Below are 17,341 nucleotides of genomic sequence, written 5' to 3'. Positions count from 1 at the left end.
AGACCTTTAATATACTTCTTACACAGCGACGCTCTGTTATTTCAAGAGCATCAATAGCTTAAACATGCGAAGGCACGACTCTTGGGGCTTCTCTGAGACCCTCTCAACAATGAGATCAAAGAAATACAAAAGCAAGACTGGGCAGAGAGCCAGAGCAGTGATGCCTTTCTTCATGCAGAGGCAGAAAGAGAAGCTGAGGCCAAGAAATGAAACAGCAAGTTTAAGTCTCCTCAAGGGTCTGTAAGCAAAGAATAGGGGACAGAGTTCTTCTCAAGCGCTGTTAAAAATCTTGCGCATCACAATATGAATGATGTTACCAACAAAGCAGAAGGCAGGAGTTCACTCACATGCCTCCATGTTTGGATAAGTCTAAACAAGGATCTGAGCTTTACACATCTAATAGCTCCCAGGGAGGATGGGGATACTCAGGACTGTTGTTGACTCTCACTCAATCTGCTACCAATCAGAACTGGAGACTGGATAGATAAACTGGGCTCTGAAAAGTGGCAGATCTATAGCATGCAGCTCTATGGATTGGTTTAGCTATGTACCTTCCGCCAACCCAAGGAAAGGAATGAGACAGGAAAGCTTGAACTCTCCATGGTACTGAAAATGAACACAATCAGGTCATCCCTTCCTTATAACCAAAAAATATTTTTCTAATGAAAAAAATACATCCATGAAGACTGCTGTGAACTCCTGACAGACATCTCCCCAATTCTTCATAAAATCATAACAAAACAAAGCTAATAAGGAAAAACAGGTCTTGGTCAAACCCTCTTCCCCCCTCCTCAGATGAAAAAACTAAGGCAGAGACACTAAATTATTTGACTAGAACAAGGCCAAGACTTTACTATCACAAGATGCTCATGTGAACTAGTGACAGACATCACTTAGTGAACACTGGAAATTATCTGTTGTTAGCAGTGTATTGACGAAATCGGACATTCATATGGTCTCAACAATCAGAGGAGTGAATCTCTGAGCAGGAATACAGGATACAAGAGAAGCAAACATCAGCCATAAAGAAACCCTGAGATTTGAATGCTTCGTTCCCTTGTTCTTCTACTGTTAACAGTGGTTATCAAACTATATCCTATGTGTTTTCTGTTTTTTGTTTGTTTTTTGTTTGTTTTTTGAGAGATAGGGCACAAGTGAGCGAGGGGCAGAGAGAGAGACAAAGAGAGAGAGAGAAGCGGGACTCATGTCCACCAGAAGCAGGACTCGTGCTCATCCAAAGCAGGGCACAAGCTTTTCTGAAGTGGGGCTTGAGCACACCCAAAGTGGGACTCAAACTCACTAAGTGTCAGATGCTTAATGACTAACTCACCCAGGTACCCCATTCTATGGAGTTTTAAAGGTTGCTTGCAGCTATTCAGAAATCTTGGGAAAAGCAGGCTATGAGAACATAGAGCTCTAGGCTTCTTCATCCTCACTTTAACTAAAGTAACTTCACTTATACCTGTTTCCCATTTTGAGAATCCAAATAAAACTTTGTCAGCAGCATACTCTAAACAGTATTTGATGACTCTGGGGCAGATATTCTCAGAAATTATTCAACATTTTGTTGAAAACCTTTTTCAAATAGTGCCTATCGTCTAGAAACCAGGGATAACAAGATATCCTGGGAATAAAGACTGGATTGAATTAATAGAAGATCCACAAAAGTACAGGTTTTTGTATAACAGGTGTTATACTCACTGGTATAACACCAAGAGGGCAGAACAGTATCTGGAACTTGTGGTTTCTTTGAAGACAAGACTTTGAACAGGAGTGGGGGCAGTAGGGAAGAGGGAGCTAAACTCTATAACCTACCTACCAGTATTTTTAAAAAGGAAAAACAAACAACCTGAAGACTTTCATGAACCCCAGGATACTTGAGGGCCTCCACACAATTGTGTTCTTCAAGTACTGGTTCTCTTCATTTATTAGCAATGTAACCTTGGGCAGACTGCCTAAGTGTCTCAGTTTCCTTACTGGTAAAATAGAGATGATCTATAATTTGTAAGGATTATGTATAAAGCTCTTAGCTCAATATGTAACACAAAGTAAGATCTTAGGAGAAAAAAACCACCACCACTTCCTTTTCCTTGGCAGTTCCTGTAACCCAAAAATCTTAATAAATGAGAAGCCAATGCAATAGTCAGTCCTAAGAAGCAAATGAGGTGGTCCTAACTAAGTATTTTTGAACTGAACCTCCTGTCCACTTAGTTCAGCCAGAAAGGGAAAAGAATCTCTAAACCTGTTCCGTGGCTCTTTGTTTAGATTCACTTGAAGAAACAGAAATATCAGGGCCCTAGGCAGGTCAGGCTCACTCAGACTACAATGGACTAAAAGTTCAAGGCCCTAGAAATAACCCCATTCTGGAAGAAATCTCAGAGATTCAGTCTAACACCTTCATTTTTCAGCTAAGGAAAATCAAAGGCCAGGAATGTTAAGTGATCTGCTCAAGTTAACAGGAGACAATACTAGGTTGACTCCTACTTTCTATCAGGCTACAGCCAACTAAAAACACACCCTGCCCTGATCAGGCAGACTAGTAGAAGTCCAAATTCACAGGACTCAGAACCAAGGATTTAGTGATGCAATAACCCAATTCTACTTCTCTCCATGACACTGCCCAGGAATACAGACACAAAATTAGGTCTTCATGAAATCCTAAGCACTTAAAAAAACTGTAGTAAATTTATTCAACAGATTCATCAACTTCTGTCCTTTCCGGTTCCCCTTTTCACCTTCTGTATTATCCAAACCTAAAGGCTCTCCCACCAACAGAGGTCGTTCTCTGGACAGAATACAAGATCTCAGATATGTAACTCCTACCAGTCTCTTGATTTGGGCAGATATTTTGGTGACATTTTCATTCTTTTGATCTTCAAGCTAGGAATTTTCCATCTGCCTATTTTTTTGGCACTCCTTTGCAAGCATTTATAAAAGGACTGGCCTTTAACTGACTGGTGAACTAAGACCTTAGTTAAAGGAAGGTCAAAGAGGCTGCAAAACACAAGACTATACTGATTCTTCATACTCTAGTCTGCTCATTCACTCTGCTGTTCTCTCTGGATAAACTCTCTCCCTATAACTGACCAAAGATCAGCCCTATGTTTATTTTATTTTAGGAAGAAAAGAAAAACATTCAGAAGTGGAGATATGAGTAACTTAACAATGAGAAAAAGTTCTACAATACAGCTTTTGCTAGTCATGAACCAAAGGTTTCCTGAATCACTGACCCCATCTGGTGGCCAGCAAGTTACATTAACAAAACCCACATACCTTAAGATGACTTGCACTCTATTACAACAAATCATACACGAACTTATGGCCACGTGGGCCAGAAGAGTTGATTACACCACTCTAATCTCTCAATATTTTTTGCTAAGGAACCAATTTATAGCTTCTGAGAAAAGTAAACTATCAAAACAAACTATAAAGCCAACCTTCTCTCACTCCCCCTGCAAAATTTCATCTTTCCCTTTATCCTTTTATTACCATCTCACCAGAAAAACCCCACACCCAGTGATTCCAGTCATACAATACATATGCAAAAGCAGGTTCATTTCGTAAGTAAAATCAATTTTATTAATAAAGATCTTTCCACATATCCAGAGCAAACAATTAATGAATTTCAAGGAAAAAAAAAACCAAAACCTACATACAGTGAAATTAGAAGTATCCCTGGATAACAACAGATATACAAATATGTACACCCATCATCACCGCCGCCTCCGAAAACCTGAAAGGAAGGGAAACCAAGAATAAGGCAAAGGACAGTTGGAAAAGCTGAGGGGACAGAAAAAAAGAAACCTAGAGAAAAGGGCTCAAGAAGGTTGGGTCCCCTAGACAGTACTCTGTACATCCTCCCAGGACAAAGGACTAGAAGTAGGAATGAAACTAAACTTGGAAAACAGTTCCTTCAAGTGACATTTTCATAGTCCTACTTAAGGAAGCCTGCACACCAACTGTGGGACCTTAGAAACAGAACCCAGAAACCTTTTTTTTTTTGTGAATGATGCTGATTTTCAGCTTGGCAAAAAAGAGAAAGCCCACTTCTAAAAAAATCAATGCTCAGTCTGGAAGAGGTAACTACAGGGGTTGGTCTGAGACCTAAGATGGCAAATCCAGACAGCTGACATCCCAATTCATACTCCCTACTCTGCACTTAACCATCCAAGTCCTAGCCATTCACTGACCTTTTTTCTTTCGACTTTTCTTAGGTATCTTCTTACTCTTCTTAATAGGATTCTGGTCCTGGAGACAGATGGAAAAGTGAAGGAATGGCAGGTGCTTCCAGGTGTCAGCACCCCTTTCCGTGTTCCTCATGGTAATGAGCCCCACGTGCACCTGGCTGAAATCAAGGAGGCTGCTTTCCCACCACTGTATCGCAGCCTTACCTCATCAAAATGGGGTGTTCCTCCTGTCAAAGCACTGATGTCACTAAAGTGTGTGAGGGAATGAAGTTGTGAATTCATGACACTTGCTCGTTTTCGTCGTCCTTTCTCGCGCTTACTGACACTTAAACGCACCATCATGCTCTCCTCATAGTTAATCCTGCCACAGAAACACAGTTTACAACATGTTCAATCTACACACAGAAAGCTGCAGCTAAAAATCTTCACCCCTTCTTCAAATAGTTCTCAAGAAATGTCACAGCAAGTCAATATAATATTTAAGAACAATCAATGCACATATTGAGCTTCTTCAATGAAATGTTCTTTATGCTAGAAATTCCCTCCTCCCTAGAGATGAACTCATAGCCCATCCATAAGAATATTTAAACTATTATACCAAAAAACTTTCACCTTCAGGAACAGAATTCCTACATGAGCCCCTTCACTCAAATCTATCAACGGTGGAGACTGCCGCCCAGGTAAAGTTGATGAGTCTGTATTCACGTTATAGTCACTTTCCTGCTTTTCTTTCCTGAACCTGTCTAGCATTCTTGATGCCACTATAAAAACTTGATTTTATTGGCTTCTGCACAGAAGTGAGAGTTGTGACAGTGAAATACGGAATTTTTAAAGTCCCACTAGGCGGAACTGCACATATTCCTCTTCGTATAGCATCTGCTCAGCCTAAACACTTGGGAAGATATTTTTTCCCGAGCTCCTATCCTGTACTTACCAACCCTAATTCTTAGAAACTATCAGCCCATTTTCCACTCTACTTTCTCTATAATGTGAATTCTCTTGGTACCAGGCTTAATCATATCCATCCAAAGCATAAAGACAGGTCTCCATGGGGTAGAAAACAATTTCCAATTGCAAGGATTCAGACCTGTGTTGATCCTCCTGACTCTGGCGGGTGACATGAGGATGCCGAGCATCACGGATTTCCTCTGGAGCATCTGAGTACTGCTCCTTAAGTTCACGAATGACAGAGCTGCTCAATGCCCGTTTTCTGGCCCGTTCTAGGCGTTTCTTTTCCCTCTCAGCTTCTGTTTCATCTATATGATAAAAATCAGCGAGGGTTATCCCAGAACAGAGAAAAAGATAAAAGAGACACAATTTATGCTGAGGAGGCAGTAGACACAGTTCATACCATAATGTACTGGAACCAAGCGTGGTGGAACGTATTTCTTAACTGTTCCTTTTACAGATTTCTTTCCTGAAGCTTCAGATGGGCCTTCTGCTTCGTCTTCCTCCTCGTCCTCAGAGCTCAACTACAAAAGGAACGCAAAATCCATAAACTCAGCAAGTGTTAGACACTAAGTAAAACCAAAGCTAGAGTACCCTGGGGAGTTGGGAATATAAACAAAGGGGAGAAAGGAAAATCTCATACTCTACATTCTAAGGCACAAGACAGGAGTCAACAGTAATAAGAGAATCCCAGGAGATCCAGGATCACCATGAGGCTCTTTCAGGCTTTGAGCCCTCAGGAAAATCAGGTGAATGCAATCCCTTACCTTGCTCATCATATTGCTGGGATGAGGCTTAAAACGGAGAGGGTCATTCTCACCTGGGGGGGGGGGGGCACAAACAAGGGATTTTACAAGATTTGGAAATTTATGATAGTCCCCACATAATCTTACAGCTTCTGCCACTTACTGAGGCTGCCTGTCACTGCAGTCTTGACTAGCTTGTCAATCTGATACTTCAGTTTTTGGTCCAAGGGACGAAGCTTTTCCAAAACCTATAATGTGGTTAAATAGGGTTACGTTCCCTTCCCCAAATTAAACATGTCAAAGCCTCTACATTAACTTGCCAGATAAAGCATCTAAAATATAAACAAAGTAGAGCAAGTGAAAAAAAAATACTTTTTTCATTTGGTTTCCTCACTTAACCATGAGAACACCCACTTAAATGAGAGCTATTGTGTGACAGTCCTAGGGTTCAGGCTGTGGAAACCCAGAACGCTAAGATGCGAAATGCTTCATACCGTGCGGATCTCTACCAGTCTCAGAACTGCAGCATGTCCCTGAAGAGACCCTCCTGAGGCTTTGTCCAGGATGAGATGGGTTAAATCCATAAGGTACATGAGCAATAGCTGGTCCTTCACTTCCAAGAGGCTGAGACCCTAAGAACAAAAGAGTAAGAGATGCCAATTCAGTTTTAGCCAAAGAAACAGGAGGAGAGCCTAGGGTAAACAGGGTAATTTTTTCCAAGTTCAAGTTTTTCCTCATCAGTTTATACAAGGTATCTGGAGTAGTCTCAAGGATGTGACTGTACCTAAAATGGCCACTAAGAAAATTATGAGAGAAGCAAAGCTCTGAGGATTACTGCAAGACAGTAAGAGCACAAAAATCAATAAAATGTCCCCAAAACTACTATGGTAGGGTTTCTCAATCTCAGGGCCATTGACATATGGGAATGGGCAATTCTTTATTGTGGAGTCTGTGTGGAAAACAGTATCCTTGGCTTCTACCTTTAAGGCCCTTCCAAATTTTGACAAATTTTGTCACCATATGATGTTCAATCTTTAATCAAAACAATTATTGGTTTTTATCCCCATACAATTATGTGATACAGTTAAAAACAATGATCTATACATACTGACATGGACTTAATTCCATGTCAGCACTTTCTACACTACAATATGGTTTCAGTTAAGGCAGGGAGAGTATGATGCACACATTTTATTTATTTCAATTTTTTTAAAATTTTTATTTATTTTTTTAAGGGGTCTCTTTCTATTTATTTATTTATGAAATTTATTGTCAAATTGGTTTCCATACAACACCCAGTGCTCATCCCAAAAGGTGCCCTCCTCAATACCCATCACCCACCCTCCTCTCCCTCCCACCCCCAATCAGCCTATTTCAATTTGTTTTTAATCTTTATTTATTTTTGAGAGAGAGAGTGCGAGCAGGGGAGGAACAGAGAGGGAGACACCGAATCCGAAGCAGGCTCCAGGCTCTGAGCTGTCAGCACAGAATCAGATGCAGGGCTGGAACTCACAAACCATGAGATCGTGACCTGAGCTGAAGTCGGACGCTTAACTGACTGAGACACTCAGGTGCCCCTGACGTACACATTTTATACACAGAGAAAAATCTCTGGAAGATAACACACTAGTAACAACTGTTCTCCCTGGGGATCAAGATGAGGAAAAGGAAGAAATGGAGCATTTGTATTGTGAAAGTATTTTTCATCAGGCATACATTACTTTTACAATAAAATAAATTTCCCAAAAATATACCCCAGTGGTTATCTCAGAATGGTGATTATATTGGTTTAAAATTTTCTTCTTTATGCTTCTATGCATCTTCCAAACTTTCTAAAATTAAAATCACATTATATTTACAGTCAGATAATCAAGCAAATATCATATGAGTAACACAGGAGGGCACTTAAGCTACAGTTGTTAAAGAAGTTGGGGTGCCTGGGTGGCTCAGTTGGTAAAGCATCCAACTTCAACTCAGGTCATGATCTCATGGTTTGTGGGTTTGAGCCCCACGTTGGGCTCTGTGCTGATATCTGGAGCCTGCAGCCTGCTTCAGATTCTGTGTCTCCCTTACTCTCTGCCCCTCCCTGCTTGTGCTCTCTCTCTCTTTCAAAAATAAATAAACATTAAAAAAAAAAAGTCTTTGTGACTACTTAAAATGAAACTGAAAAGTCGACAGCCCTTGGAAGACCTATTTTATTTCAGACAGGTTAAATACTCTGCCTAAAATTACACACGTATTAGAGGAGTATGGGATTCAAACTCAGTCTGACTCTAACACCAAAGCCCTGGGTATTTTTAAACAAACATGGGAAGCTGCTGGAGATCAGCACTAGTGTGGTAACAGGTGGAGGCGCAAAGAATTTAAAGACAAACTGAGTTTAACTTCTGAATTAGGTATTTGGTAGTCAAATAATGGGTAACTCAATCTCATAACCCCAGTCTCCTCATCTATAGCATATACAGTATTTCCTTTCTGCCCCGAAGAGTAATTACGAGCTTAAAAAAGATAATATGAAAGAACTCTATAGTCTGTAAAGCACTTAGTAATTTTCGGTCCTGAAAGATAAGTTACTAAATTCTGTTCAATGAATAAACAAATATATAGTGATCTAATATATATGCTGGCAGCCCAGAACCAGCCAAGAATTTGAGAAGTAGGTTCTTCCTGACTAGCTTGGACTCTGTCAAGTTCAAATAGAGTTATAAGCATATGAGAAAAAAATCAAAAAGAAGAAAACACAATGATAAAAATAAAAATAGGTAAGAACAAAACTGAATAATGAGATAGAAAAGGCAAAGAGAACATATTAGAAACTCTATTAGCTCTAGGGGCGCGTGGCTGGCTCAGTCAGTGAAGCATGTTACTCTTGATCCCTAGGTTGGAAGTTTGAGCCCCACACGGGTGTAGAGATTACTTAAAAAATAAAATCTTTTTTTTTTTTTTTTTTTAAGTAGGCTCCACACCCATCGTGAGGCTTAAACTCATGACCCTAAGATCATGAGTCACATACTCTACCAATGGAGCCAGCCAGGTGCCTCCCAAAATAAAATCATTAAAAAAAAAATTCTATTAGCTGTCTTTCTAAAGCATAAATCTTCTGTAAATCCCATATTTAAAAATCTTTCAGCGACTCTTTTTAAGTTACCACAATGATTTTCATACTTTTGTTGACCTATGGAGTATATTAAGTAATATCTTAGAACAAAAACTCCACATATAAAACAAGAGTTTTCCACTTCAAGGATCCTTCAAGAAGGATCCAAAGCCCTCCTTCTATACTGCTCCATATCCAATGATCCCTAAGAAGGTTCTACAAGACTTTAAATTAAAAACCACCATATTTCAATTTTAACATGCATATTGTTTTCATATTTTCACATCTCTAAAGTCAGGATGTATCTTTTAATCAATGGTACCTTAATGTTATGTCATATGTTAACAGGCCGAATTTTTTTTTGTATACAAAATCAGTGGCAGGTCCCAAATTAACAGCATTAGATTGGATGAAATACAACAGTAACTCCTCAGTTGGCCTACAAGGCTCTTCACAGAGTGACTACTTTCCTAGTCTTACTTCCTACTTCCCACCTTCCACCCCCACACTGTACATCCAACCACACTAAATGACCTCCTTTCCCAGTATATCACCATGCTTTCAGGACTCTGTCCCTTTGTACATGCTGTTTCTTTCTGTTCCCTGGAGTCCTATTTATTCCACACAATCCTGTTACCACCTGTGTGAGAAGCCTTCCCTGACTTCCTCTGTTCCTCTGGCAATTATTTAATCTCTCTCCTGGGCTTGCACAGTACTCATTATGACTCATCAGCAATTCTGCTGTTGCTTATACCTATTGTTTTGATCTGTCTCCTCTCCTAGACTTCAGCACAGAAACTGGATCTTATTCATCTTTGAAGTTCCAATACAACACAATAAATTTATGATGAAACAGCTGTTGAGAAGAAGTCAGGGAATGCTGACTCTTCAAATACGTCTTACCTTCTCTGTAGGATAGGCTCTAGCTTGAACTTTTTTTGTCAGAGCTTGTACTTGTGCAGTTACAGCCATCACCTGAAATTAGTCCAAATAAAACCGCTGACGAGAATACACCTAGTCATCTCTGAGCATGGAAGGGCAAAAACTAAACAAATCACCTGAAACAAAGCCTAAAATATTACTACCTTTCTTCTCAGACAGTATAGGAAAGATGGTTTCTGATACTTTTTCATAAAGTACAAAAAAATTTCTACTTCTTAAAGCTAAAGAAATCATCTTATCAAACCATGGGGAGGGGATGGGAACTGGGTCAGTGGTGATGTGGGGAGACTGTACCTTATCTGTACTGGCTGAATCAACCAATACAGCTGGCTACCCAAAGGGCAAATCCTATCACCTTTCCCAGCATTGGTTTCTTTAGCTATGAGAATAAAGGAAATACATTCAGATAACTTCTTTTTGGAGTTTTCTGTATTGCTTTAGATGCAGAAATAAATTACTTTGAATTCTAGCCCGAAAAGGTTTTTTCATTAAGTCACTTGGCTCTTAAGGAATTTGGTATCATTCAAATATATGTCCCTCAAACGACCAAAGTTTGGAGGTGAAGCACACAAAACGAAAGCCAATCCGTCAGTGACCCATCCCCAAGGGGGTGACATGACTCACCTGATCCTGAAGGTTTTTCAAAAGTGTCACGGCACTTTGCAGGTCTGACTCCAGCACCGCCTATGAGAGGGAGAGAGAATTAAAGAAAAGCACTTATTTCCTCAGGATTATTAGAAGACTGGACGTATGGGGAGGAAAACCCTCTTCTCCTTCAGACACCCCACATTCCCGACTTTTCACAGACTCGTTTCACAGTCGGCCAGCCCTCCAGGTTTCTAGGAGAAGCGGTAACTTCAGCCCCCTCACCCTACTGCTGCTTTTACCCTGCTGTATCAGGGAAGCTGCTTCTCTGAAGCTACTTTCGTCACCTCCTTTCCCTCGCGCCAATTATTTGCCCAGAGCCGCTGAAGTAAGGAAATGCCTACACAAGGAAACAAACTCACAAGATTCCCAGGCGCCGCCATCTTCACAGACCCCGCCTGTTCCGGGGCGGTACTTTCGGAGAGCCAACGTTATCTGATAGACTTGATAGACAACTCCCGCTTGCAAATCTAAGCCAATAGAAATAAGGGCCTCTCACTTCCGCCCCGAACAGGATGTGGGGAGGAGAAGCCACGCCCAGCCAATAGAATGGAAGAACTGACTAAATTCGTCAGACTTAGGGGGAGATCCAATGACGTAAAATTACTCGTGGAAAGGGGCGCGTGATTAGTATATTGAGGAGAATGATGGAAGCTAAACCAATAAAAACGGGGCAAGCGATTGATCGACAGTTAGAAAGACCCTATGGAAAAAAGGAGTTTGCTGAGCAAACTGATAGCCTATTGGCTCCCCGGATGCCGCAGAACCCAGTCTTTTTCACTACGCTGCCCTTGCGTGGCCACAATCTACCGCTAGGTGGCAGTCCTTGGCTTCGCTCTGACACGGCAGCGTTGCGGATCCGCCAAAACTGTCTGCTGTTCCAACGCGGTCCACGCGAGGTTCCCCACCGGCCTCAAGGCCCTTGCATAGACTTTGTGATACACTCTTGTGTGACCCTGGAGAAGTCACTCGGTCTCTGACATTTTTTTCATCTGTAAATAAGACAGTTGAGCCAGAGAAGTCCAGAGCCAGGGTTTAGAAACGGACACACCGACACTTGGCGCCCATGTCCCTCATCGTGTTTACTGGGGACACTGCGGAAAGACCCCCCCCCCCCCCAGATGCAGCCCCAACACTCCTCATCCCTATCTATTTGGGGACTTAAAAGGGAGCACGTTTTACACATGAGGAAGCCAGTTGAGATTTATGTGACTTGCCCCCGTCACACAATTTCGCAGCCGAATTTGGCCCAAACCCACCCCGTATTTCATTATGCCCTGCCTCATCTTTTCTCAATACTTTAAAATATGTCAACTCCTGCTTCTCACAAGCTGATAAAGTAAGTTGGGTGGGTATTACTTGCTTCCATCACCTGCCTTAAGAAATAAGCACTGCAAAAGGTTAATAATGGTCTTGAATTTGTCCAAGCTGACCTAGGACTAGAAATCAGATCTCCTGACTTGGAACTGTCTTCTGGAACTAAGGAAGGAATAACCCCTGTATCTCTGCACTCAGGGTGGGAAAATCCTGGTTTCTAAATCTTCTGTTGGACTCAGGAAGAATAGGTAGGGGTTGTATCCAATCACCGTGTCTCTTAACATTGTTTTGCTGCTTCAGGCCCACCATGGAAGCTCAGGGTGCCTTGACAGCCTATTCATTCAATTAACCAATAATTTTAAAAAAAGTTTTTAATGTTTATTTATTTTTGAGAGAGAGAGAGCACAAGTGGGAGAGAGAGAGAGAGAGAGACAGACAGACAGACAGACACAGAATCCGAAGCAGGCTCCAAGCTCTGAGCTGTCTGCCCAGAGCCTCAAGTGGGTCTGGAACTCGTGAGATCCTGACAAGCAATGAAGTTGGAGGCTTAACTGACTGAGCCACCCAGGCTCCCCTAACCAATAATTTTTGTACCATTTGTCAGGATCTGTATTATGAAAAATTTCCATCTCAACATAAATTCTCGTACTTGTCTTGTTAGGTTACAAGTAAGCTTTTCTTTTCCTTGGGACTTGAAATTAATCTGTTCCCATGCATTATGATGTCAGCAAAGAACAAATTACACTACTTTGTTTTGGTTTTGATTATTAAATACTTACTAATCATTCTTTTCGTTACAAGAAAATCTTGGAGTTAACAGTACACTAAGTCTTTGTAAAACTCTTCCAGGACTCAACCAAGTATTGGCAGAGAACACAAGATCATTAAATTTATTATTTTCTATTCCAACAATTCCATAAACTGTTAGTCATTAATAACATTTGCATGTACTGTACTTCCTGTCCATTCCTCTAGATATAAGATTTTTTTTTCTCTCTGATTTCTTTCAGGATTTTTCTGTCTTTGGCTTTTGCAGTTTCAACATGGTATGCCTATGTATGGGGTTTTTTTGGTTTTAGGTTTTTGTTTTTTTGGTATCCATCCTGCTCAGCGTTTTCTTTTTTAATTTTTTTAAGTTTATTTATTTATTTTGAGAGAGAGAGAGAGAGAGAATGCAAATGGGGAAGGGGCAGATAGAGGGAAAGAGAGAATCCCAAGCAAGCTCCCTACTGTCAGCACGGAGCTCAACATGCTCCAAGCCCAACATGGGGCTTGATCCCACAGTGAGATCTTGACCTGAGCCTAAATCAAGAGTGAGATGCTCAACTGACTAAGCCACCCAGGTGCCCCAAAGATTAGTTCCAAATTATGGAAATAGCCCAAGTGTCCATCAACTGATGAGTGGATAAAGAAGATGTGGTATACATACATATGTGTATATGTGGTACACACACACACACACACACACACACACACACACACACTGGAATATTACTCAGCCATAAAAAAGAATGAAATCTTTCCATTTACAAGGACGTGGACAGATCTAAAAAGTATTATTCTAAACAAAATAAGTCAGTCAGAGAAAGACAATACCATATGATTTCACTCATATGTAGAATTTAAGAAATAACAGCAACAATGAAAAGGGAAAAAGAGAGAGGCAAACCAAGAAATAGACTCTTAACTATAGAGAACAAGCTGACTGTTAGCAGGGGGGACATGGGTGGGAGATGGATTAAATAGGCGATGGGGATTAAGGAGTGAACTTCTTGTGATGAGCACCAGGTGTTTTATGGAAGTGCTGAATCACTGTATTGTACACCTGAAACTAACATTACATTGTAGGTTAACTAACTGGAATTTCAATAAAAACAATGAAAAAAAATAAAGCTAGGGGCATCTGGGTGGCTCAGTCGGTTACGTGTCTGACTCTTGATTTCAAGTCAGATCATGATCTCATGGTTGTGATATTCAGCCCCGCTTTAGGCTCATGCTGGGCTTGGGGCCTGCTTAGGACTCTCTCTCTCCCTCTCTCTCTGCCCCCCCCCCTCAAAATAAACTAATTAAAAAAAAGAATAAAGTTGTATTTTACAGAAAAGTTATCTACACTGACTTAGTTTTTTTAAAAAGTTTTATTGAGGTATAATTTATATACCATAAAATTCACCTGTTTTAAATGTATAATTCAATAATTTTTAAAGAAAATTTACAGAGTTATACAACCATCACCAGAAAACAATTTAGAACATTACCACCATCCCTCATGCCCTTTTGCAGTTTATCATCATTCTCATTTCTATCTAGCCTTAGGCAATCACTACTTTCTGCCTTTATAGGTATTCCTTTACTATACATTTCACGTAAATGGAATCATATAGTATGTAGTCTTTTTCATCTGTCTATTTTCACTAAGCATAATGATTCTGAGTTTTTGAGTGTGAGATCATAGACCTGAGTAGAAATCGAGAATCAGATGCTGGGGAGCCTGGGTGGCTCAGGCAGTTGAGCATCTAACTTCAAGCTCAGGTCATGATCTCACAGCTCGTGAGTTCAAGCTCCATGTCGGACTCTGTGCTGACAGCTCAGAGCCTGGAGCCTGCTTCAGGTTCTGTGTCTCCCTCTCTCTGCCCCTTCCCTACTCACGCTCTTGCCTCTCAAAAATCAATAAACATTAAAAAAAAAGTCAGATGCTCAACCAACTGAGCCACCAAGGTGCTGCAATATTTTGATCATTTTAAAACTCACCTGTCTTCTTGAGTTGTAAAGGTTCTCTGTATATTCTTAGCAGAAGTCCTTTATCAGAAATATGACTTCCAAATATTTTCTCCAAGTCTGAGGCTTAAACTTTAATTTTAATTTTCTTAATAGTATCTTTTAGGTACAAAAGTTTTTAATTTTTATGAAGTATAATTTATCAATATTTTCTTTTATGGATTGAGCTTTTAGTATCATATGTAAGAATTTGTGTCTAACCAAAGACTTTCCCTATGTTTTATTCTAAAACTTTTATAGCTTTGGATCTTAAAATTAGGTGTATGGCCCATTTTAAATTATTTTTGTGTATGGTGTGAGGTAAGGTTCTACATTTATCTTTTTGCATGTGGATATTCAGCATCACTTGTTGAAAAGACATTTTCACCCAATTGCTTTGGGATTTTTGTTGAAAATCAATTGCTCTAGTTTAGTTTTAAATTTTAACTAAATTAAAATTCAGTTTCTCAGTGGTTCTTAATACATTCCAAGTCCTCAATAGCCATATTTAGCTAGGGGAAGACAGGGAGAGTCCCAATCAAGTCAGGAAGGTGGGAAAGCCCAGCCTGGGGTGAGGGAGTATTGGTAGGCCAGTCAGACCTGGAGGTGGGAGGCTGTGAAAGGATAAGATGGTATAAGCTGTGGCCAATTTAAATGCCAGCCAGGGGGGCCTAGGCTTTGTCTCAGATACAACATAGGCCCTGGAGGCTTCTATTCATGACAGATATGTAAGATATGTAAGAAGTGATACTTTAGAAAATTGAGTCTGCCAGTCATTTGGTGAAATGAGCAGCTGGAAGACTAGTCAAGGTGCTGTTGCAATTATCAGGTATGAAAAGGGGGCTAGCTGAACAGGTAGACTGCAAGGAGCTGAGAATTACTAGATGGGGCCCACTGAGATGGGGCAAGTTCTGGAGAACGTTGTCATTGCAGATGCTGGAAGGAAGTCCAGACCAGCCTGGAAGCTTGTAAAAGGAGTTAGTCCATTAAACAGTCAGAGTCAGGAAGATGTCTAACAAGACGGCAGTAGGACAGGTTTGGAAAGCCTAGCAGGCTAGTGGTAACAATAGATACCACTCACTGAGCACTCACTGTTTGTTGGGAGCTATGCTTGTAACTTCTTTTTCTTCCCCTAGCTTTCTTCTGGTATAGTTGACAAATAAAAATCGTATATATTTAAGATGTACTATGTGATGTGTAAATATATGTATACATTGTGAAATGATTACCACAATCAAGCTAATTAACCAATCTATTACCTCATATAGTTACCTTTTTTTTCCTTTTTCTTTCTTTTTTTTGGGGGGGGTGGGTCTAGTGATGAGAACAATTAAGATCTACTCTTAGCGAATTTCCAGTACACAATACAGTATGGTTAACTATAGACACTCTGATGTACATCAGATCAACAGAACCCATTCATCTTTCATACCTGGAATTTTGTCCTCTGAACATTTCCCCTACCCTCTAGCTGTTGGTACCCACCATTCTACTCCCTGTTTCTCGGAGTTTGGCCTTTTATTTTCCACACACAAGTGAAATCATATAGTATTTGTCTTTTTGTGACTTATTGCACTTATCACAATGTCCTCCAGTTTCATCCATGTCATCACAATAACAAGGTTTCCTTCTTTTTAAAGACTGAGTAATATTCCTTGTGTGTGGAATCAGATTTTCTTTTTTCTTTTCTTCTTCTTCTTTTTTTTTTAGATTTTTTTTTTCTGTTTTTACTTTTATTTGCATGTATTTCATGCAGAATTTACTCCCGGGCCATAAGTTTTTGTTTCTTCAGTTTCTTCTGGGATATCTTTTTCTTCTGTGCAACCTCCTCTTCTGGTTTAGGAACAATCTGCTCTTTTTCAGTAAGGATCATCTCAATGTGGCAGGGAGAGCTCATGTATGGGTTAATCCGACCATGAGCCCTGTAAGTTCTACGCCGCATTTTGGGGGCTTTGTTCACCTGGATGTGCTCAATGACCAGAGAATCTACATCTAAACCCTTAAGTTCAGCATTACTCTCTGCATTTTTAAGCATGTGCAGTAAAAATTCTGCACTCTTTTTGGGCCACCGACCCTGTGTCCAGCCCCACTGTTTGGCCTGGGCACACCTACCAACTCCACCATTGTAGCGTCGGAATGGCACACATTGCTTCTGCAAAGTGACATCTTTCAGATACTTGGTGGCTTTTCGGATATGCATACCCTTGATGGCCTGGGCAGTTTCCCGTGTGTTCTTAAAGTGAACACGAAGATTTGAACCTCTTGATTTGCATGATTTTGTCGGGTTTTCCGGGTCAAGTGAATAGCGAACCATTTTCAGAGATCACCTCAGGCCGCTTACGGGAAGAGCTAGATTTTCTTTATCCATTCATCCTTTGACTGACACTTAGCTTTTTCCATGGATTGACTATCATAAATAATGCTACAATGAGCATGGGGGTGCAGATATCTCTTTGAGATGGTGATTTCATTCCCTTTCGATATATACTCAAAAGTGGGAACACTGGGTCATGTGATAGTTCTATTTTTAACTTTTTGAGGAACCTCTATACTATTTTCCATAATGGCTGTAACCAATTTTTTAAAATAACTCCATATACATAATCCTTAAGCCAAGCAAATGGGCTAGATATTACCATACACGTTTTGTAAATAATTTCATTTATTTATTTATTTATTTATTTATTTATTTATTTATTTATTTT

At 40.3% G+C, this 17,341-nt stretch overlaps 2 protein-coding genes across 2 annotated transcripts; both read right to left on the bottom strand.

Annotated features, from left to right (window-relative positions):
• Positions 1-3,552: 3,552 nt before the first annotated feature.
• Positions 3,553-10,996, bottom strand: NGDN (neuroguidin). Its single transcript, XM_007097991.3, has 11 exons — positions 10,928-10,996; positions 10,545-10,604; positions 9,882-9,953; positions 6,376-6,513; positions 6,045-6,129; positions 5,903-5,955; positions 5,539-5,659; positions 5,275-5,443; positions 4,392-4,548; positions 4,191-4,248; positions 3,553-3,733 (listed from the first exon to the last, which is right to left on the bottom strand). The coding sequence occupies exons 1-11, from the start codon at positions 10,946-10,948 to the stop codon at positions 3,714-3,716; spliced, it is 954 nt and encodes a 317-aa protein (XP_007098053.2). The 5' UTR covers positions 10,949-10,996; the 3' UTR covers positions 3,553-3,713.
• Positions 10,997-16,347: 5,351 nt separating this feature from the next.
• LOC107181173 (60S ribosomal protein L17) lies at positions 16,348-16,984 on the bottom strand. Its single transcript, XM_015544710.2, has one exon. The coding sequence runs from the start codon at positions 16,948-16,950 to the stop codon at positions 16,396-16,398; it is 555 nt and encodes a 184-aa protein (XP_015400196.1). The 5' UTR covers positions 16,951-16,984; the 3' UTR covers positions 16,348-16,395.
• Between the last annotated feature and the right edge of the window lie 357 nt (positions 16,985-17,341).

Source organism: Panthera tigris, chromosome B3 (assembly GCF_018350195.1).
Source record: "Panthera tigris isolate Pti1 chromosome B3, P.tigris_Pti1_mat1.1, whole genome shotgun sequence".
Lineage (NCBI taxonomy): Eukaryota > Metazoa > Chordata > Mammalia > Carnivora > Felidae > Panthera > Panthera tigris.
Note: the sequence above shows the minus strand (reverse complement) of the source record. Positions and strands in the feature narration are given on the sequence as shown.